At 38.2% G+C, this 22,043-nt stretch overlaps 3 protein-coding genes and 2 pseudogenes across 16 annotated transcripts; 4 read left to right on the top strand and 1 right to left on the bottom strand.

Moving 5' to 3' along the window:
* Positions 1 to 1,210: 1,210 nt before the first annotated feature.
* On the top strand, positions 1,211 to 3,953 carry LOC104781385 (ABC transporter G family member 17 pseudogene; annotated as a pseudogene). Of its 2 annotated transcripts, none has more exons than XR_015597065.1 (2): positions 1,211 to 1,409; positions 1,706 to 3,953. The product of XR_015597065.1 is annotated as an ABC transporter G family member 17 pseudogene, transcript variant X1 (transcript). The 2 variants fall into 2 exon arrangements; XR_015597066.1 differs by having other exon boundaries at positions 1,714 to 3,944.
* A 1,698-nt stretch (positions 3,954 to 5,651) lies between these two features.
* Positions 5,652 to 8,321, top strand: LOC104781383 (ABC transporter G family member 16 pseudogene; annotated as a pseudogene). Its single transcript, XR_015597064.1, has one exon. The product of XR_015597064.1 is annotated as an ABC transporter G family member 16 pseudogene (transcript).
* Positions 8,322 to 8,683: 362 nt separating this feature from the next.
* On the top strand, positions 8,684 to 13,207 carry LOC104791792 (uncharacterized). 10 transcript variants are annotated; one of them, XM_087510623.1, is made up of 15 exons: positions 8,684 to 8,892; positions 9,227 to 9,321; positions 9,797 to 9,860; positions 9,966 to 10,076; positions 10,184 to 10,243; positions 10,506 to 10,613; positions 11,108 to 11,180; positions 11,322 to 11,362; positions 11,446 to 11,526; positions 11,758 to 11,793; positions 11,967 to 12,050; positions 12,232 to 12,365; positions 12,584 to 12,672; positions 12,754 to 12,902; positions 12,989 to 13,207. In XM_087510623.1, exons 1-15 carry the CDS (start codon positions 8,776 to 8,778, stop codon positions 13,169 to 13,171), a joined length of 1,425 nt encoding a protein of 474 aa, XP_087366749.1. In that variant the 5' UTR covers positions 8,684 to 8,775; the 3' UTR covers positions 13,172 to 13,207. The 10 variants fall into 10 exon arrangements, 8 of the variants coding, with proteins under 8 accessions (XP_087366749.1, XP_087366750.1, XP_087366754.1 ...); XR_015597063.1 differs by having other exon boundaries at positions 8,701 to 8,892; positions 11,967 to 11,982; XR_015597062.1 differs by having other exon boundaries at positions 8,701 to 8,892; positions 11,967 to 12,152.
* A 351-nt stretch (positions 13,208 to 13,558) lies between these two features.
* LOC104781381 (protein MAEA homolog) lies at positions 13,559 to 16,795 on the bottom strand. The gene is made up of 7 exons (XM_087510631.1): positions 16,082 to 16,795; positions 15,521 to 15,715; positions 15,183 to 15,305; positions 14,841 to 15,035; positions 14,413 to 14,546; positions 14,076 to 14,262; positions 13,559 to 13,911 (listed from the first exon to the last, which is right to left on the bottom strand). The coding sequence occupies exons 1-7, from the start codon at positions 16,397 to 16,399 to the stop codon at positions 13,810 to 13,812; spliced, it is 1,254 nt and encodes a 417-aa protein (XP_087366757.1). The 5' UTR covers positions 16,400 to 16,795; the 3' UTR covers positions 13,559 to 13,809.
* An 892-nt stretch (positions 16,796 to 17,687) lies between these two features.
* LOC104781380 (uncharacterized) lies at positions 17,688 to 21,993 on the top strand. 2 transcript variants are annotated; one of them, XM_087510619.1, is made up of 5 exons: positions 17,688 to 18,068; positions 18,734 to 19,028; positions 19,131 to 21,006; positions 21,114 to 21,320; positions 21,427 to 21,993. In XM_087510619.1, the coding sequence occupies exons 2-5, from the start codon at positions 18,751 to 18,753 to the stop codon at positions 21,727 to 21,729; spliced, it is 2,664 nt and encodes an 887-aa protein (XP_087366745.1). In that variant the 5' UTR covers positions 17,688 to 18,068; positions 18,734 to 18,750; the 3' UTR covers positions 21,730 to 21,993. The 2 variants fall into 2 exon arrangements, with proteins under 2 accessions (XP_087366745.1, XP_087366746.1); XM_087510620.1 differs by having other exon boundaries at positions 17,864 to 18,367.
* The last annotated feature ends 50 nt before the right edge of the window (positions 21,994 to 22,043 follow it).

The raw sequence follows: 22,043 nt of genomic DNA, 5'->3' as shown, positions 1-22,043 counted from the left end.
TTTAAAAAACACCACGATCACAAATTGAGTATTTTGTCAAGAGGGGAGTATAATGTGGACTAGGTCTGGGCATAAAATCCGAATCCAAACCGTATCCGAACCGAAATAAGCGGATTAAAACCAAACCGATATTAAGGAAATAACCAATCGGTTTTTGGCTTTCATTATTTTGGATATCGGATAATATCCGATCTAAACCGATATCCAATAAATATCCGAATATAACCGAACATATAAGAAATAGTTTGATATTCTAATAAATATGCTTCATATATTTTATGTATTTGTATGGTTCTATGAGAACCTTGTCATTTACTTAATTTCTATCTTTTTTTTAATACTCTATTAGTATGGTTATTTGGATACAATAAAATTAAAAAGTATTCGAATAAAATATTTTCCAATAACTTTTGGTTTAATTTTGGTTATCGACAATTATATCCGAACCGATCCGAAATCCGAATTATCCGAACCGAAACCGATCCGAATTTTATAAATACCCAAATGGATGTTAGAGTCAATATCCAAAAAATCCAAAATCCGAAAAATCCTAACCGAATCCGATCCGATATCCGAATGCCCAGGCCTAATGTAGGTAATTTGGAGGATATATTGAATCTAATTAACAAGACTATATTGAAACCATGATTTTGGAGGATTTTATGGGATTTAGGTAATTTGGAATTTTGATAGATTTTAGGGTAGTTGATATGATTTCTGGTAAAATTCTTTCAAATCCCTAAAACCAAGAGATTTGGATTTTTGTAATTTTAACTAAAAAAATCCTCTCAAATCCTCCAGGATCTCTGAAACTTATTAAAATCCAAATCCATAAACTATTTTGAATAACAGTGAATTTTAATGAACTTTTTAAAATTCATGATTGAATAACATATGGTTTGTAAATTTTACACAAATCACTTAAAATGTCAAGTTAAATACATCCCATATAACAGTCATCGCTCACACTTGAGAAAAAAAGCATGTGATTTGCATGTGTTCGTCATGTATGTTAGCTCAACATCAATGATGGCTTATTAAGCATGTTGCAGAAGAGGACAAGAGCCATAAGAAAACAGGAACTGTGTGTGTCCTCTACGCAACATACAAAATGCACAATACATTTGTAATGGGTCATCCTTTCAATATACGTCACGAAACCTCTTGTCGATTAAACGAGTATATATACAGTATCTTATTTCATATATATAGAGTCTAAAGCAAAGCTTCATAAACTTCTTAACTTAACTTTACCACTCGAGTTATGGCAAAATTTCGTTCACTCAAAAAACCAAAATCACCGTTAATTATCTCCTAAGCGCAATAGGTTATGATCTTTACTGCACACCAAATTGCAATAACAACTGTCCCGGACCGCAGAGGATGCTCTAAGAAAACTACGCCATTAGGTAAACTTTTTATTTCTCTTTTTTTTTTTTTTTTTTTTTTTTTTTTTTTTACTTTTTCTCTTTTCTTGTGCGTTTTTTTGGTATGCATTCACAATATGCGAGTCTTTCAAATTGCAACTCGATCTTAATCAATAGAACCACTAGAATCATTATCAATCTTCCTAAAATCTGGTATACAATATATCGAAAGAAAAAAATGAAATTAAATACTTCTAATCATATACATTTTCTCAAGAAATGGAGGTACATTAATTAATACAACTATTAAGATTTTACTAATTGTTCTCATGCTCTAGTTGAGCAGAGACAGGAACACACAGCTTAATCTTCCGGCGAGATGCTGAGAAGAGACGTCGTGATCGATGTTGATGTATCTGAGATACCGTCTGTTCAGTTCATCCTCGCCTTCAACGACCTCTCCTATAACGTCATTCTTCAAAAGCGTTTTGGTCTTCGTTTTGGACATAGCCCTGCTCAGATAAAGACACTGCTCAATGGTATCACCGGAGAGGCTTATGAAGGAGAGATCCTAGCCGTTCTTGGTGCAAGCGGAGCTGGAAAATCAACGCTCATCGATGCATTGGCAGGACGGATCGAGGAAGGTAGCTTGAAAGGCACGGTAACTCTAAACGGAGAAGCTGTGCAATCTCGTTTGTTGAGAGTTATATCGGCTTATGTAATGCAAGAAGATCTCATGTTTCCTATGCTCACCGTTGAAGAAACCCTCATGTTCGCTGCTGAGTTTAGACTTCCCCGAAGCTTAAGCAAATCAAAGAAGAGAGACAGAGTTGAAACCCTAATCGATCAGTTAGGGCTCAGAACTGTTAAAAACACCTTGATCGGAGACGAAGGCCATCGTGGCGTCTCTGGCGGAGAGAGGAGGCGTGTATCTATTGGCACCGACATCATTCACGATCCTATCCTCTTGTTCCTTGACGAACCAACCTCAGGACTAGACTCAACCAGTGCGTTCATGGTGGTGCAAGTTTTAAAAAGAATTGCACGTAGTGGAAGCATTGTAATTATGTCGATCCATCAGCCTAGTTGTCGGATTATGGAGTATCTTGATCGTATCATCGTCTTATCCTCTGGCCAGAGTGTGTTTAGTGATTCTCCAGCTACTCTCCCTTTGTTCTTCTCAGAATTTGGTTATCCCATACCGGATAAAGAGAACAATGCAGAATTCACACTTGACCTAATCAAAGAGCTTGAAGGATCCTCTGAAGGAACAAGAGGGTTAGTCGAATTCAACCGATTTTGGCAACAGAAGAAGCTTAGAGTTAGCCAAGAACCTCACCGTAACTCATCATCCTTGAGAGAAGCCATCAACGCAAGCATTTCAAGAGGCAAACTTGTCTCTACTTCATTCACCTCCATTCCTTCTTACGTAAACCCATGGTGGATCGAGACCGTAATCTTAGCTAAACGCTACTTGATAAACTGGACCAGAACCCCCGAGCTTATTGGAACACGAGTTTTCATAGTCATGATGACTGGTTTTCTCTTGGCTACGGTTTACTGGAAAGTGGATGACTCTCCTAGAGGCGTCCAAGAGAGGCTAAGCTTCTTCTCATTCGCAATGGCCACAATGTTTTACAGTTGTGCGGATGGATTGCCCGCTTTTATCCAAGAAAGATACATTTTCTTGAGAGAAACTGCGCATAACGCTTACCGAAGATCCTCCTACGTTATATCTCACTCTCTTGTAACTCTGCCTCATCTCTTCGTGCTTTCCATCGGCTTTGCAGCGACCACGTTCTGGTTCGTTGGTTTAAATGGCGGTCTCGCGGGGTTCATCTACTACCTTCTGATCATCTTCGCGTCATTCTGGTCGGGATGCTCGTTTGTTACATTTGTCTCCGGTGTGATTCCAAACGTGATGATAAGTTATATGGTCACCTTTGGCTATCTTTCATACTGCCTTCTCTTTAGCGGATTCTACATCAACCGAGATCGAATCCATCTTTATTGGATATGGATACATTACATCTCTCTGCTAAAGTATCCCTATGAAGCTGTTCTGCACAACGAGTTTGATGATCCCTCCCGTTGTTTCGTGAGAGGAAACCAAGTTTTTGATGATACACTAATGGAAGGAGTTTCTGAATCGACAAAGGCTAAGCTTTTAGATACAATGAGCAGTTACTTGGGGATGGAGTTAACGGAATCAACGTGTTTGAGGACGGGCTCTGATTTGCTTAAGCAGCATGGAATTGAGCAGCTAGATAAATGGGGTTGCTTGTGGGTGACGTTAGCTTGGGGATTCTTCTTTCGGATCTTATTTTATTTTTCGTTGTTGCTTGGAAGCAAGAATAAGAGGGTGTGAACGTCACATATATTAATGATGTTAATTTCTGATACAGAATTTTTATTGTGAAAAAGCTCTTCTTTTTTTTTGAATTTTGAGATATTGATCATGATTTGTATAATGTTTTTTTTTTTTTGGTATCATATTTGCTAAAGAAAAAATGTTGGAAGACTGGAATATTAACTAACCTCTAACAACATTTTCCGAGATGTTGAGTTGATTTTTCAGGTAACAAATTTTTAAAGGATATAACTAAAAATTCTAAATCTATCATAACACATTACAACTCAAACTCAAATTCTAAAGTTTTAATTCATAATTGGTAATGTTTTTGACTTAACAATATTGAACTACATCAATAATTCAAAATAAATCAAAGATACCACATGCTACCAATATATATATTAGTGCGTGTGGGCTAATTGCCGTCTTTCGTGGTCGGTGTAAACATAACGTATTTGACAAAATTGCACTTTTGGAAGACAAAATTGCACTTTTGGAAAACAAAAGTGTACAGTTGCTCGAAATATAATTCGAAGTAGCCAGCTTTCTTGTAAGCTTTAATCGATGGTAGTATAAACTTTGACCCTTTGCTCATGGCGGCAAGGAAGGCTAGGTTAGGTAGAAGTTAGTCACCTAAACCTACAAGGTCAACCAAATAAGGAGTCAAATTTTAGGATTGGAAATACAAGAAGCCAAGCCTGTACGTCATGAATGCTTTCATGCTACCAATACGTCTAGGGGATTTGATCAAGTACTAAATAAAAGGAAGTTGCCTATAATCTTTTGATATGTTTATTCTTCAATTACTTGCCGATAGCCCATTTCTTTAGGACCCACAATTCCTTACCACCTTGATCTTTTCCCCACTCAAATCCTTCAACGGTTGATTGACTAAATATAACGTCGAACTTAAATATTCGTAAAGGGCCATGCATGAATGAACCTATTCACGCATGGTATAACACATTGTTGTCCCAATTGTGCTTGCGATATAGTCTGGCGGACCCAGAAATTTTTTTTACCTGTGTCAAAAATATTGGACTATAATTAATGGGATGTCAAAAACCAAAATATGGTGGGTTCAATACAATTAAGTCTATAAATCCTTAAGAAAAAAATCAAAAAATTCAAATGAATGGTGGGTCAATTGAACCCCCTTCTTGCTTAATAGGTCCGCCAGTGTATAGAACAATACCACCGTAATAATTGATAGAAAACAAAACTTAATTATCAAAAGAAATATTTGGGACTAACGAGGAAGAAAACAAAAATTACGCTTTAATAATTGAAAGAAAATATATGGAGTTTTTTTTTTTTGGGTAAGGTTAATGATATATATATTTTTTAAACGTTTTACAATCGGTAAGTTAATTAACAAAATTGAGGAAACAATAACTAAACAAAATATATTGAGTTAGGTAAAGAAGGTTCCACAATAACTAAACACAGTTACCAACTAACTAATCAAGAAAAACAGAAAATGTAGTTTGAAATTTTGTCTAGTCTTGCCCAACCAAAAAAGGAGTTTTAAATAGTTAACGTATACTAGCTCACAACCAAATTCTCAAATCGAATACAAAGCTACTTTATCAAACAATACAACTTTATTTTGCAGAATTAGTTGAGAAAATGTGAATAGTTTAACTAATAGGTATACATTTGCTTGCGATACAAACAATCACTATTTCGCTACCAACATATCCAAAGAATCGATTAAACAAGTTAAAACTAGAAAACCATTAATTGACCAAAAAAGCACTACTGGAAACGCAAGAAAGTTCTTATCTCAATCCTATACCTCCAGTTAGATCAACACCCTTCACCTAATTCTCCATTCAAATAAACACACCTAATCGCCACGTGCCCACCCAATTCATATACACACTTCAACCTTAGGAATTCTAAGATTACCTCCCCTCTAGGCTCTAATAAGTAAAATTAAATTACGAGAAATCCAAAACGCATTTCCATCCAAACGCTAAAAATATTATTGTCAACAACACTAACCTAACAGATTTCTCATGATGCAACGTAACTCATTCAATACATCGAGCCTTCTTGTTCACACACTTACAACACGTTACTTCATATACATATATAAGGACTAAATTCACATTTCATTCTACATCAAAACTTAGAATAAAACATACAACTTTGATCATGCAAAGAGTGTTTTAATTTCCAAGTGTAAGCACATCAATTTTCTCACTTTACGCTCTTTTTTACTCTTAAATGTCTCGCCTTGTAGCAGAAGACGATCATGCGTCGCCGTTTCATTCCATGGAGATCATTAGCTCATCTTTGACTTTAGGTCAACTTCTCAAGAACGTTAGCGACGTTCGCAAAGTACAAGTCGGCGACGAGACTCCTGCTCATGAGTTCTTTGACCGAGACGGTTCATCATCACTCGACGGAGATGACGATCATCATCACATGCGTCCTGTCCCCTTCGTTCTATCTTTCAACAACCTCACTTACAACGTCTCTGTTCGCCGGAAGCTTGAGTTTCACGACCTAGTTCCATGGAGGAGGTCATCTTTCTCCAAGACCAAGACTCTTCTAGACAATATCTCCGGCGAGACTCGTGACGGAGAGATTCTTGCCGTTCTTGGAGCAAGCGGTTCAGGTAAATCCACTCTGATCGACGCTTTAGCGAATCGGATCGCTAAAGGAAGCTTGAAAGGCACGGTAACGCTTAACGGAGAAGCTCTTCAATCTCGGATGCTCAAAGTTATCTCAGCTTACGTAATGCAAGATGATCTTCTCTTCCCGATGCTGACTGTAGAAGAAACACTAATGTTCGCAGCTGAGTTTCGATTACCAAGAAGCTTACCTAAATCCAAGAAGAAGCTCCGAGTTCAAGCCCTAATCGACCAGCTAGGGATAAGAAACGCTGCTACAACAATCATCGGAGACGAAGGACACCGTGGAATCTCCGGTGGTGAGAGACGGCGAGTTTCGATCGGAATCGATATCATCCACGATCCGATTGTTCTCTTCCTCGACGAGCCTACTTCAGGTTTAGATTCCACAAGTGCGTTCATGGTGGTCAAAGTCTTGAAGAGGATCGCAGAGAGTGGCAGTATCGTGATCATGTCGATTCATCAGCCAAGTCACAGAGTTCTCAGTTTGCTTGATCGTCTCATCTTCTTGTCACGTGGTCACACCGTCTTCAGTGGTTCTCCGGCGAGTTTGCGGAGTTTTTTCGCCGGATTTGGTAATCCCATACCGGAAAACGAGAATCAAACAGAGTTCACGCTCGATCTCATCAGAGAACTCGAAGGATCAGCTGGAGGAACACGAGCATTAGTTGAATTCAACAAGAAATGGCAAGAGATGAAGAGACAGAGCAATCCCCAAACCCTAACTTCGCCGGCTTCTCCAAACCCAAACCTAACCCTAAAAGAAGCGATCTCCGCCAGCATAAGCAGAGGGAAACTAGTCTCCGGCGGCGGAGCTGGCTCATCCGCCGTAAACCACGGTGGCGGAACCCTAGCCGTCCCTGCCTTTGCGAATCCGTTCTGGATCGAGATCAAAACTCTCACACAACGCTCAATCCTCAATTCCAGAAGACAGCCGGAGCTAATCGGAATGCGATTAGCCACCGTAACAGTCACCGGATTCATCTTAGCCACCGTGTTCTGGCGACTAGACAACTCACCAAAAGGAGTACAAGAGCGGCTAGGGTTCTTCGCGTTCGCGATGTCAACAATGTTCTACACTTGCGCTGATGCTCTTCCCGTGTTCCTCCAGGAACGTTACATCTTCATGAGAGAAACAGCTTACAACGCTTACCGGAGATCCTCCTACGTCCTCTCTCACGCCATTGTTACCTTCCCTTCGCTCATCTTCCTCTCTGTAGCTTTCGCAGCGACGACGTTTTGGGCTGTTGGGCTTGAAGGAGGTCTAATGGGTTTTTTGTTCTATTGCTTAATCATCTTGGCCTCTTTCTGGTCCGGAAGCTCCTTCGTGACTTTCTTATCCGGCGTCGTTCCGCATGTGATGTTAGGCTACACGATTGTTGTTGCCATTTTGGCTTACTTCTTGCTGTTCAGTGGCTTCTTCATCAATAGAGATCGTATCCCTCAGTATTGGATCTGGTTTCATTATCTTTCTCTGGTGAAGTATCCGTACGAAGCGGTTCTTCAGAACGAGTTCTCGGATCCTACAGAGTGCTTTGTGAGAGGTGTTCAGATTTTTGATAACACGCCTTTGGGAGAGTTGGCGTATGGGAAGAAGCTGAAGCTTTTGGATTCTGTGAGCAGATCGATCGGGATGAGGATATCGAGCTCAACGTGTTTAACTACGGGTGCTGATATTCTGAAGCAGCAAGGAGTGACGCAGCTTAGTAAATGGAATTGCTTGCTTATCACGGTAGGCTTAGGATTCCTTTTTAGGGTTTTGTTTTACTTGTGTTTGTTGCTTGGGAGCAAGAACAAGAGAAGGTGAGAGTGTGAAACAGCTTATGTTACTTAAAAAAACCAAAAACATATATTGTATTTTTACTAATTTTTTACTTTCCATTACTGAATTCGTTGATTGATTGTGTATTTGAATTGTATTACTTTTGACATCAATAATAAATATCAGTCTCTTTAGGATTTGGGATTACAGAAAGCACCTATGATTAGTGCAATATTTCCAGTAGAGATGTATTGTGGAAGATGATGTTGAGGGACTTTTGCCTCCATACAAAACAAGGCCAGAAACAACTGCATTAACTTGTCAGTAAACTATATGTTTTACTCTCCAAGTTCTAACCTTTTAACTAACACTGCAATTTATATTGGTGAAATTTCATAACGAGGCAAGTAATTCTCTAAGGCTGGCTATTTCACTAGAAAAGTAAGGTGTCTGCAAAATCAATTAAAAATAAACCGATTTATGTTGAACAAACCAAATAAGAAATTAAACCGAAACAAACCGGACCGAAGGTTATTCGGTTTATCTCAGTTTCACAATATCCGATGGTTCGGACTGCTCAGGCAGCAGTCGGAGACACGGAGTCATAAATACGAGCGGTGGTTGCTCACGCGCCAGCCAATTCGGCCGGAGATGCTACTGTGCATTTCGACGGTGAAGCTGTTCGGGGTTCAGCAACAGCGCAGTTTTAGCTCTTTAGCGAAGCGTTTGAGTCTCACTGGGAAACTACCTTTAGAGCCCCAGACTCAGGTTTGATTTCTGAAAAATTGAGACTTTTGTGACATGTTGAGGACTAAAGGTGCACAGCTTAATTATCTCGAGTGTTATATGTTTCCCCTAAAGCTTTTATGATACCTTAGTGTAGTTCAACGGTGTTCCCAAGAACTGTTCTGAGTTATGTTTCTCCTCTAATGGTACCAATTGATACCAAAGATGAAACCTTTCTGTTCTTGTATCTTCTTCTATCTTTGGCAAACCAAACAGACTGTTAAGTTCTTGATTTTGTAAGAAGATGTTGTATAGAACATATTTGCTCTCTCTCTGACAAAAGAGGATTTATCATCTTATCCATTTCATAATTTAGGCCTCTTTGGACAAGGACTTCTTACCCTGGTTAGAACAAATTGCTGGATCGAAGATAACTAACACGCTTACGATTGGGACATCCACCTATGGCAGGTGGGTTGGTTGGTGATTTTTGAATAAGATGCTAGTGTTTTTTCAAGTCCATTTTTGAGTAAATCTTTTTCTGTTTACCGGAAGTTATCATGGATTGTTAGACGCATTTGCTCCGTTTCAATAAATCTATGTAAAGTTCCCTTGCAGTCTGGTATGCTCTTGGCAGTCCAGTCAATGTAATGATCAGATTCTTTGTTGATACCTTTTGCAGCAGCTTAATCTGTATGACTTTTCAATATGTTCTCTTTAACATGGATCTGTCTTGTCACTAACTGTTGAAACATTGGCCAAATTTGAACCATGTCATTTTGTCATCTGATTATATTCCATCCATATGAGAGAAGTTTGTTTATCGAGTGATTGTGATTTGTGAGAAAAACCAATTTCATCTCCTACCAGAGGCTGTCTCCTGGCGTGATGTTTTGTCTTTAATGTCAATTATACTAACATGTTTACTATATCAACTTTTGAGCAGGTCACTTTTTGCCTCAAAAGTTATCCACGCCGGGGACTGCATGTTGAAAGTCCCTTTTAAAGCGGTATATTACTGTCTACTGAAACGAGCTTTTCCGTTATTTTGTGTCTTAAGAAGCATTGAAGAGGTCTATACAGGCTATTTAGTGTTGCCTAACAGTAATTTTCAGCGAATAACTCCAGATGAGCTGCCCCTGGATATTAGAGTTTCATTGACTGATGAAGTTGGGAATATTGGAAAGCTTGCTGCTGTTCTAATAAGAGAGAAGAAAATGGGTCAAGTAAGCTAGCATCATCATTTTGGGCAATTAACTTTTTAAAAAGTGTCCCACTTCATGTGAGTGAGTCTTTTGGTTTTGACTTGAGTCTCTGATTGTTTCTGAATCAGAAGTCTCGATGGGTCCCTTATATCAGCCGACTTCCTCAGCCTGCAGAGATGCACAGCACGGTCAGATTTCACTCTAATCCTTATAGCGGTCACATGTTCGAGCATCTTGTTTTGGTCACTTTTTGAATGTCGAAAATGTTTAAATAGTAGTTATAGTTTAAGATGCAATCCAAATAGCCTGGTACGCCAAAGCTTCTTAATTTTTCCACCTACTCTTTTCTTTTCCTACCTTTTCCAACATAAGTAAGCCTTACTGTCAATTTCGTAGCCATGCTATTTTGGACAATGCAGAATAATGAAGATGGTTTCCTTATTCTCTTAGATATTTTGGGGTGAAGATGAGTTCAGCATGATTCGTTGTAGTGCAGTTCACAAGGAAACAGTAAAACAAAAAGCTCAGATTGAAAAGGAATTCTCAATTGTAGCACAGGTAAATATTGTTTTTTTTTAGTGATCCTGATATGTTGGTTGGGGTTCCTGATTGCTTAGAAGGCCTACAAGGGACTGCTTATGTACCGTTTAGAATAACGTATGGACCCATGAGAAAGGCACACCCATATAGACTATATAGTTATGAAACTTTTTCCTGTTTTCTGTATGGTCTCGTGGTGGTATTAGACCATTAGATTGAGCAACCACGTTGGGGTCTATCAAGGTGCTATATTATCTACTGCTGACAAATTATTGACGGTCAAAGCAAATATTAGACTCATTGGTATTGATTTTTAAATTAACTTCAAGTTTTTAACTCATTTCATCACCAGTCTTGGCATAATAGCAAGGGTACTATGATTATGTCCTATGTCAAGCTAACCAAGTACGCAGTATACATATGTGTATGTTTGGTAGATGTATTTACATGTGTGATTTTTTTTCCATCTTCGTGAATTAAAGTTCTAAAATCACCTTTTTTGAGATTCTTAGGCATATAAACAACATTGTCCCATGGTGATTAAACGCCCAGATTTGGAAGATTTCATGTACGCATATGCTTTAGGTGAGAAATTGACTTCACATGTAATCCATTTGGCTATATATCTGTTTCTGGTGTTTTCTCAACCATGTATACTCCCTCACAAGGGAGGTTTTAAATTATTGTGTTGGTCTTACTCGATCTGGATAATTTGTTGCTGGCCAGTGGGATCTCGTGCATGGGAAACCTCAAAAGGAATATCTCTGGTATTGCTTTCAATATAGTTCTGCATCTTTCCAGTTTACTAATGGTGATTTCTGGTACGATAGATGTTCTGACAATATAACAGATTCCGTTTGCAGACTTCATGAACCATGATGGGCTTTCTGCATCAATCGTTATTAGCGATGAAGACAAGCAACTATCAGAGGTTTATTTCCATTCCTGTTAGTCACTATTATGCATTCTCTTCGTCTAGTGTTAGCACACATTTACTTGGTATTCTACGATAGTGATAGAGTGAATCAACATTTGTTATGTGGTACATCGACATAGTAAAGCTGCATGGTTATTGATCCCGTGTTACTTTCTCTTGACTCTAAAGGCTCGCAAACAAACTGAAATAAGCCAGTACATTGATTTCAAGTTTTCATTTTTGCAGGTCACTGCAGATCGTAACTACAGTCCTGGTGATGAGGTAAACATTATAGCACGATTAGTTTCACTTCTCGTAGGATGAATTCTCTTTATTTTTATTTATTTTTATAGTCGATAACTTTTTCAAGGATGTTATTTTGGTTGAGGTTAATGCCAGTGGCTGGTTAAAACTCATGGACTTTAAAGCTTACCAAACATGACATCTATGTGTAGGTGTTCATTAAGTATGGTGAATTCTCAAATGCTACACTCATGTTAGATTTTGGATTTACCCTCCCTTACAACATTCATGACGAGGTCTGTTTTCTTTATCATCACCAGAGCCGTAACAACATTGATCTATAGATGTTGGATTGAATACTACTCACCAGCCTTGAACTTCATTGTCATTGACTGAATGTGATGTCGAAACTTCACACTGTCATTATCTTAAGATTAGTATCAAGATTCAAACTGATACTGCTGTGGTGACTTATAGGTTCAAATCCAAATGGTTGTGCCGAATGATGATCCTCTTCGCATCATGAAGCTGGGACTTCTCCGGACACATCACACTCGAACTGTGAAAGATATCAATATCTTTCACTCTTCTTGTGATACTTTCACAATTAAGTACGTGCTAATGTTAAGTTTTAGAATGTCACCAAGCCAATAGAATTTCTAACTGCTTACATAGAATGGAGACATGGGAGAGGTGTAGTGAGAAAGCAGTTAAAAGCGACGAGAACAAAGATTCGAAAAATAGCAATGAACCTTACTTCTTTATAATTGGTATTGAGTAACAGAGCTTTTTACATGTGTATCTAATTTTAGTTTTGGTGATCTCTCAGGGAAGTGAAATCTGCTATAGGGAAAGGGAAAGGAATTCCACAGTCTCTCCGTGCATTTGCTCGTGTACTCTGTTGTACCATTCCTCAAGGTGCTCAAACCAAATTAGTCACTCTTTTACCATTTTTTGACGCTAATGCTGAAAGTATTAACAGTATAATATGATTCTCAGAGCTGAATGATTTGTCAAAAGAAGCTGCACAACATGATGGCCGACTAGCTCGGCTTCCTTTAAAGGACAGGAGCAGAGAGTTGGAGGCACATAAGATCCTCTTGTCTCATATCAACAGATTAATTGAGGATCATAGTGCTTGCATCAAGGTACTATCGAACAATTTTCTCAACTAATTGCCACACAGTGACCGACAATGGAGATTTTGAAAAAGGTGTATTGGGTGCCTTTGCAGGAAATGGAAGAATCTAAATGCTACTTTGTATCACAAAGACTTGTAGTTAGAAGGCAGATGGCAAGAGACCTCCTATCTGGTGAGCTTCGTGTTCTGAGATCTGCAGCTGAATGGCTCAGTCATTATTGCACAACCTTGTTTTCAGAGCACAGTCTCTATAATAGCAATATACGAATGAATTGAGATATTGGAGTGAATAAAAAGATTAGTGTTACTCTATTCCTTAATCCGAATATGTAAACTGTACCACGTTCCATAACCAAAGCCAACAAACAAAAGAGAAATGATGAACATGTTGGATCAGGATGGTTTCCACATAGGTGAAACCAAACGGAACTAGGTTAGACACCTCAAGTGCTCAAGTGAGGATACTGGTGGTAGAATCGCTTAACTGTGGTTTGTGAAATGGTAGTTGGACAATAAATTTTACTTTCAACTCATACTTTCAACTTTTACGTTGAAATTTGTTTTCCTTCTCTGAACCAAACAAGAATAGGTTTATTCATACAGAAACTACTAGTGGATAAGAAGTATAATTAGCAGAAGAAAAAGATGGATATATCAGACCAATGCAGCCAAACTTGCTTCCATTAAAACCATGTTGACTAGAAAATTGTCATAAGACTGAAATGAAGAAATAGCTTGATATACAAAGGAAAGAGCTGTTTCTACAAAAGTGATGCGAAGTTTTATCTGTAAGTGCATATTCACAAAGACTAGCAACGAAGAAAGTTGGAAATTTCAGTTTCTTTGGTCTTAATACTGACGTCACAGTCATCCACTGAAAAGGCGACCAAAGTGAGGATTATGAGCATCTGGGTTCAGGATATATATGCCTTAACTAACTCCGTGAAGTCACAGGCAAACCCTGTCCTTGGACATGTTATTCTACCTCCATTTTTTTCTGCCATTTCCTTGAGAGCCTGCAAGTTCATTATTCATCAAATAGTTATAAAAAGGTTACCCAACTTTTAAAGTTTTGAACTGTTTAGGATTAGACTGATGCCACTGATCTAGCTCAAAACAAAAGATTCTATAAAGAGAAAAAGAACAGGAAAGAGGAAGTTGTACAATAACAGAATCAAACCTTGGTGCTGTAGACATAGCCGTTGGGCAGCACCTGTGGTGGGTTCTCTGTGTCCATTAGCTCCTTAGAAATATAGCAAACAAGCTTTGAATGGTGCTGTTTGGAGAATGGTAAAGGCAAAGCTAGCTTCCGGAAGTTCTCTTGTGAGAGCGGGTCCTCTTTGGTACAACCTTCTTCGAAACCATATCTGAGTAATGTCAAGGTATAAACACAAACCCCAGTAAGAATCACACAAGGGTGTCATTTCGGAAAATGACTTTCTGCCCCTTTATTTTCAGATGCAGAAAATAGACAATTAAAACCATCAGATAAAAATTTGATAGAGTTTGATGATTACGGAGTTTTCAGCGCAGACAATCCTGCTTGCAAGTAGATGTTCAATAAGGGTTCCATTGTCATGCCATATAACTTGCAAAATTCTTGTTTAAACTGATTAACCAAAACATCCCACTGTCGTAGTTCAAACAAAACCTGAGAAAAGACGAAACATTTATGTTAGTGATCAATACATGCAATGATCAATTAAGATTCAACAAGAGTTGGAAGAAACACATATTATTCAGCAACAAACAGAGACGGAAAAGATTACAGAAGCAACCTGTTATATAAAGAGACAGTGAAATCAATATCCACGTTTTTGGTTTTTTTAACAAAATCAATTCGGGAAAGATACAAATTGAAGCGTCAGTTTTCATCCTTGAAGAGCCACAGATTGGTTTTTGAAACACGGGGTAAAACATTTAAATACTCATAAGAAGGATTCACCTTATATTTTGAGCATTCCGTAGTACTTTTAAAAGCCAAAGTAGCCAGAACATGCTGCAATTCCTTCATATGGGTTGCTCCCCATGGTGCTAGATGCTTTCGAGCATAATGGATTGCTTGTTTGTAGCTGTCAGCTCTATCAACTCGTACCAACTCGATGAATTCTTGCAGCCTTAGTTGGAACTCAAATTTGCTCTGTTATTAAAAAGAACAAGATATAATTATTCAGGATATGGTTCTCGTAAAGAATTGGATACTTAAAGACAAAACAGCGTGAAGTTCATAAACAAATGAAAGTAAATCTTAACCATAAGAGTACGTAGAGCATGCACACCACAATACCTTTGACTTTTTCAACCGCGTTTTATTATCAGCACACCATGACAATGCAGAAGCTACCTCCCTATTTTTAAGGGCGTCAATCACCTTCTTAGCTTCTCGAAATATGTCAATATCGACAAGGTCCTGAAAAGATGAGATGTTTATTATTGGCATTTCATAGAGATGCAGTACAAAACAACAAATTCGCTTCACTGCTTACAAAAACAAAACATCAAATAATATGTTAACCATTGCAGGAGACACATCAATGATCATGCCCCCAAGTAATTTCAAGTGGTTAAATTATCTCCAAATAATGTTATATAATCAGTGTCAAGATTCAAGGGGGAGAGAAAAACCAAAATGTTGCTGCTCTCAGAAAGCTTTGTAGCAGTCTCGAAATATGACATCCTTAGCATGTAGTCCACAAGAATCCGTTTCAATTTTGTATTGTTCCATTCAGTGATATTTTCGACATCTGCTGAATCCAAATGATCGATGCGAGCACGACACCTCTGGGCTTGCAAATTCTCCACATTGTTCCCTTCTTCCAACTGAAATACAAAACGAAAAAAGTATGTAAGCTATGCTATATAACCACCCAGTTAGAAACCATCCCAAAGAATAACAATTTGCAAATGGTCATATGGGAAGAGTTCTCATGAAACAACTCCAATACATTGCATCCCCTTGATCTGATAAAATGTAAAACAATCATCTAGATCCAATGTCTAGAGGTAAATCTATTGTGGTAACTAAACGTCAGAGATATAATTGCCAAAGACAACTACTTTACTTTAATCGTCAACCTCAACAAAGATCAAAATTAGAAATTTTGTTTACCCCATTTATCAACCAAAACCAAAGCAGATACCTAATTCAATCCACCGATCACAGAGAGAGAGGAGGAAAAATTTAACCTTTCGTTTGAGGCCTTGTAATCGAGAAACAAGGCTAGAGAGACGCGAAACGGTGACGTCTTTAGACCAATCGGAATCAGCCAAATCTCCGACGCCGGTAACAACGGTGGAGACCTCTTTCTCGAAAGAACGGTGATTGGTACGGATCGTCTTTTTGTAATGCTCGAAAGGTACACGGAGGAGCTGGTGTTCGAGCTTGAGGGATTCCGTCAATTGACTCAACCTCGACGACGGCACGACCGGTGAAGGAGTGATCGTAGGGGTGGTTTCCGTCATGACGGCGTCAGAGTTTCCGTTGGTTACGGTATCGATCTCCATGGCAAAGAGGAAAAGAAGTTAGCAGAAACTTCGCAATAAGAGAGATTAGAATATTGGATTTTGCCTTTGTGGGGGTGATCTTCTTGTTGATGATGAAGAAATTGATGATATATAAGAAAGAAAAAAAAAACACTCAAGAAGAAATAAATTAGTTCCAGGTGAAACGGCGTCGTTGCTTTGTGGCACTCTCCACATAAAACGGCAGCGTTTGGAGTATGAGCGAATATAGATAACCGTCCGGTCTGATTCAACCCTAACCGAGAGAGTGATATGAAAAAGGTCGAAGACTGTTTTCAAAACCAGTGGCTTTGCCATTTTGGTTTGGCACAGCCAGATGAAACAAGGCTGCACTTATTTTGTCGAAAGGCTTCAAAATATTCTTCTGTTTGGTTCCCTAAAATTTAAAACCGATCTTAGATTGACCTAATTTTTTCGATGTAGAGAGTTTAAGGGGCCGTTATAAGTATCAAGGCGAAAACAACGATTTGGCCACTGAATTTAATACATATATAGATAATAATTATAGAAAGTGAAATTTTAGAATATATGATGTCATATTTTTATCTTCAAATAACTCACTACTTCTTTTGACTATCATTTCTATATTTTTTTACGTCGAATACGTGTCAAAATAATAGATTGTATTGTTTATTTACTATGTCAATTTGTCAGACCTAAAAATAAAAATTATAGCATAAAGGTAAAAATGAGAAATAATTTTCTAATTGACCCACCATAAAACAAATATGCGGACCTATGTGAGGCTAACGGCTGTCAATTGACCCACCATAATAAAAAAAAAAAGTATTAACACTTATTAGTGTAATTTTATGGATTTTTAGTGAAATAGTTAGTCAAAATCACTCATTGACCCTTAAAAGTTTTAAAATTTCATCAAAACCTATTTATAAAAAAAAAATTATATTATGACCTCTCTAAATTTTCTTCCTACGTCTACCCCACTGTACATAGTTGGTAATCTATAATAGGGTGACACATACCTTTACGGTCTCAAAGATTATCAACCACAAAAACGATACGACCATTATCCACAATCTATCATTATATCTTATCATTATCACTTCAATTACACCATAATTACTTTTTATCGCTATGAAAATTTTTACTAGTTTTCGTCACCACTCAAATCTATGTATTTTGTGATACTTATCTATGTATTTTGTGGACCAACACAAAGATTTAAAAAAAAAAAAACCCCTTAAACAAACCTCTTTGTATAATAATAATCTGAAATTCTATTTTACTAGTTTGTTCGAATGTTGCTATTGAACATGATTATAAAGTCAAGCATATGTTGTTAGTGAGTGAGTGACAAAATAACGTATATTTGCTACGCTCCTCCTCTCAATGGCTTTTATCCGCGCAAAGAAATATTTAAAAGATTTAGCAAAAGTACCCTCCACTGATGCTCTATTTACGTATTGACACCACCAAAAAGATTTTGGAGCCGTTTTGTTCATTTGGATTCTTTCTTCGTCGTCAACGAACGCACACACTCTCTCTCTCTCTCTCTCTCTCTCTCTCACAAGCAAAACACTTGTTTCGTTCAAATCGACGTTACCTAACGCTGTTAATAAATCAGCGTTTCAGTTTCTCTTCTCCGTTCGAATCATCTCAAATTTCCGATTTGCAAAATCGCTGATTTATGGTAAGTTCATAAATCCTAAAGATTTTATCTTTTTTTGAATTTTTGAAATTTTTTTTATTTCTTCTCTGTGATTCTTTCGTTTTCTTTAAAGCTAAATTGTGTCCTCTAAAAAAAAAAAAAGGTTTCGCCTTTGGCTTTTTTTTTTTTTTTTTTTTTTCCTTTTTCAATTTCCCGACGAGTTAGAGAGTAGAGTTTGATTTTTTTTCTGGCGACGACATCGATTAGATTGTGATTTTGTTAGTGTTCGAGTAATCTCGCCGAACATTTGCTTCATCAGTTTCTCCGCAACTTGGATTCAGGTTCGATTTGTGTCTTGGTTGTTAACAATTCGATCTGATCTGATTCGTCTCTAGGGTTTATCGTAGGCTTTGAAGATAGAGATGCTTAGGGTTAATTTGGTCTTTTGTTTTGAGTTTCTGAATCTCTGAGTAGAGAGAGTTATACTTAGATCATCTATGCTGTTTTTCATTTCTTTGTGTTGAATTGGTTTATCTTTCATTGACCATATTGTGTTTGTAAGATTCACTTTGGCTCACTCCTGCTTTTAAGATAGAGAATTTGCTGCAAAAATGTGAACTTTATTTTCTAGTCTAGTGCAGGAGATTAGTGTAGTTTATATATATCTTTCAATCTATTGATTTGCGTTTCGTATGTTTTGATTGCAGCTGCAGTTGGAGAAACAATGAAAAAGCTCTTCTTTTTTAGATCTTCGGCTGGTAATGGAACTGATAAGCAGGAAAAGGCAGCGGATAGTAAGATGAAAACCCGAGCTAACAGTCACGCTGAACAAGAGTTTGATAGTCCTAAGTCACAGGGTCAAGTTTCTGGTGGTCCAGCTCTTAGACGAAGCCTCTCTTTGTCTTCGGCAGGTTTCCTTTTTGATCAGTTTGGAGACGCTTCCACGAATGAACTAAGCAGTGCTACTAAAAGTCAGGATAGGCGGCGGAATCATTCATCTCGGTATGCCTTCTTCATTTCTTATGAGATTTTTTTATTGACAATTCTCAACTTTTGTTCAATGAAACCACTGACGAACAACGTGATGTATTTGCTGTGTTCCAGATGCTTTACTCCAGAAAGACAAGTTAGGGAAAGGCAGTGTGAAGCAGAGAAGCTTCAACATGATTCATCTGGGAGTTCTTCATCTTGTTCTAGTACTGTCTCTAGTAAAGTTCTGGACCGTTATATTGATGGAGAAGAGCATTTGGAACAGTGTAAGCAAAAGAGTTGTTCTTCACGCAGTGATGTCTCTGGGAGTGTAAGCCGAAGGAGGCTTCCCCCACGTGTTCAGTGGACAGTACCTACATCACCATCAGACACTTTCAATGAGAAGCGAAAGTCCCAGTCATCTAGAGAAGCTAAAGGCACCCGTTTTCGTGTCTCTTCTGCTGATTGTGTGGAAAATGGGATGAGGCATGGATCACCTCGTTCGCTTGCAAGAAATGTCATTGAAAGACTCTCTCAGACTAATGGCAAGCCAAAGGGGTCAAACCATGAACCCATCACAATTCAAGATGTCTATGGTGGATCCCTTCATAGAACTTTTGACTCAAGCTCAGATGTCACCGCCAATGTTTCACTGGCTGAACATTATGAACCTGTTAATGGATATTATGCACAGGAAAGCGGAGAGCTCCAGCAAATACGTGGTAAGAACGTGTATAAGTGTATGGAAGACGATATGGACTCCGAGCTAGAAATGAAAATCAAAGAAGCTGAGAAGAGAGCGAAATTGTTTTCTGAGGAACTGGAGCAGCAGAGATGCCTTTCCGACTGTGACTTCGATGTTTCATCTTTGGTTGGGGCAATTAGAAAACTGGAAGATGAGAGGCTCAACTTGGCATTTGAAAATATAAATCTTTTGCGGTCTCAAATGGTTGAGAGGGCTTCTGCCAGGGAAGAAATCAGATGGGTAAAGTCAGATTGGAACTTGCATATACAGAGATTGGAAAAGGAGAAGAGCGAGTTGCAGGCTGGATTGGAGAAAGAGCTTGATAGAAGGTCAGGTGAGTGGACTACAAAGCTCGAAAATTTCCAACTTGAAGAGAAGAAGCTCCGAGAGCGTGTCAGAGAGCTTGCCGAGCACAATGTCTCACTCCAAAGAGAACTATCGGCTTTCCATGAAAATGAGATAGAGAACAAAGATATGATAACACATTTGGAGAGAAGAGTTGCTGAACTGACCACAACAGCAGATGAATTGCATGAAGAGAACTCCTATGTTAAACAAACTCTCTCCCAGTTACAAGAGAGTTATGCCGGTGCGACAGAAGATCTTGATTTCTTAAGAAGAAACTTTGAAGAGAAGGATCAAGAATGCAGGGAGTTGCACAAATCAGTTACGAAGTTTCTCAGAACTTGCAAAGAACAAGGGAAGACAATCGAGGGACTTCGAGATGGTGTCGCGGAGGAGTGTAAGAAGCAACCGTCAGAGAAATGGGACCAGTTGGTAAAAAAATTGCAGGTCGAGCAAATAAGGTTGACAGGGATTGAGCTTTCACTTAGAAGGGAAGTAGAATCAATGAAGCTTGAAACTGACTCGCTTCGCCATGAGAATATCTGTCTGCTGAATCGATTGAAAGGAAATGGTCAAGAAATAGACATTACAACTCTTAAGCTAGAGAATGAGTTGAAGATGCGTGTCTGCTACTTGCAAGACCAAGGACTGTCAATGTTAAATGAGAGCAGCCAGCTGTGTTACAAGTTACTGAAGTTTATCAAAGGGAAATTAACTCAGTTTCCTGATACGAATTCAGTGAAGGACGGATTAAGTGAGCAGTTTATGATTGAATCTGATTTGAAAGTTCATGGAATAAGGCGCGGAACTGAAAATCTGAAGAGGAGTTTGCAAACGGTGACCAGTGTGGTAGCTTCGAATTCAGAGTCGTCTTGCTCAAGTACCGGTAGGCCCAAGGAACAAAGAAACCAATCAGTTGAAGTGAGTTTCTGATGTCCATTTCTAAATATATCTAATGACTCCTCATTTCTTAATGGCTTTTTACTTTACGGTAATATGTGGCTAACGTTTAGCTCAATCTCATGTAGGACACCCTGCGAGCTGAACTGAAAGCTGAGACCCTAATCACAAGTTTATTGCGGGAGAAACTGTATTCCAACGAAAAAGAAATTGAACAGCTGCAAGCAGAACTAGCAGCAGCAGTACGAGGTAATGAGATTCTGAGATGTGAGGTCCAAAGCAGTTTGGACAATCTATCAGTTACGAGCCACGAATTGAAAGACCTCAAGCATCAGGTATTGCAAAACAAGAATAACCCCATCCGATGTCTGTTTATGTGGCTCTTGATTATAAAGAAACTATATTCCCATTTATATATGTAACTGATGGTTTTGACATCAGATGTTGAAGAAGGAGGAAAGCATAAACCGGGTGGAAAGCAATATACAGGAAGCCGCAAAAGAGATGGCGAGGATGAACGCACTATTATCAAATGTGTCAGGTGAAAGAGACCAGGTATGGAGAGAGTTGAGACAATGCTGTGAGAAGAACATGCTTTTGAACTCAGAGAACGAGACATTGAAAGGGATGGTAGAGAAATTGGAGGAGAAAGTATTAGAGAAAGAAGGAGAGATGACAATACTACAAGACACAATCGGAAGCAAGCATCTCAACCTCCTCTCAAGTCCTGATTTCTTGGTCTAAGAGTTTTTTTTTCTTTCTTTCTTTTTTCTTGTCCATAATTCTCAGAGTTTTTCAGAATTTGGTTTAATTTTTTTTTTCACACCTTAATCATTGTTTCTTAGATGATTGGTCAATTCTTTTGGGGTTCATAGATATGATTTTTTTTTCTTTTTTTCTTTTTTTTCTTTGGGATTTGATTATCTCAAAGCTGGATTCTCTAGTCTCAGATTTGTACTTAAAAGGTGTTTATAAAAACTTAGGAGTGAAGTTTATGATAAAAGAAAATTTGTCAAATCTAATCCAATAAAATGATGATAAGCCATTTGTTTACTTTT

Source organism: Camelina sativa, chromosome 4, assembly GCF_030686135.1.
Source record: "Camelina sativa cultivar CO46 ecotype springtype chromosome 4, ASM3068613v1".
NCBI lineage: Eukaryota > Viridiplantae > Streptophyta > Magnoliopsida > Brassicales > Brassicaceae > Camelina > Camelina sativa.
The sequence above is the reverse complement of the archived record's forward strand: the minus strand, read 5'-3'. Positions and strand labels throughout refer to the sequence as shown.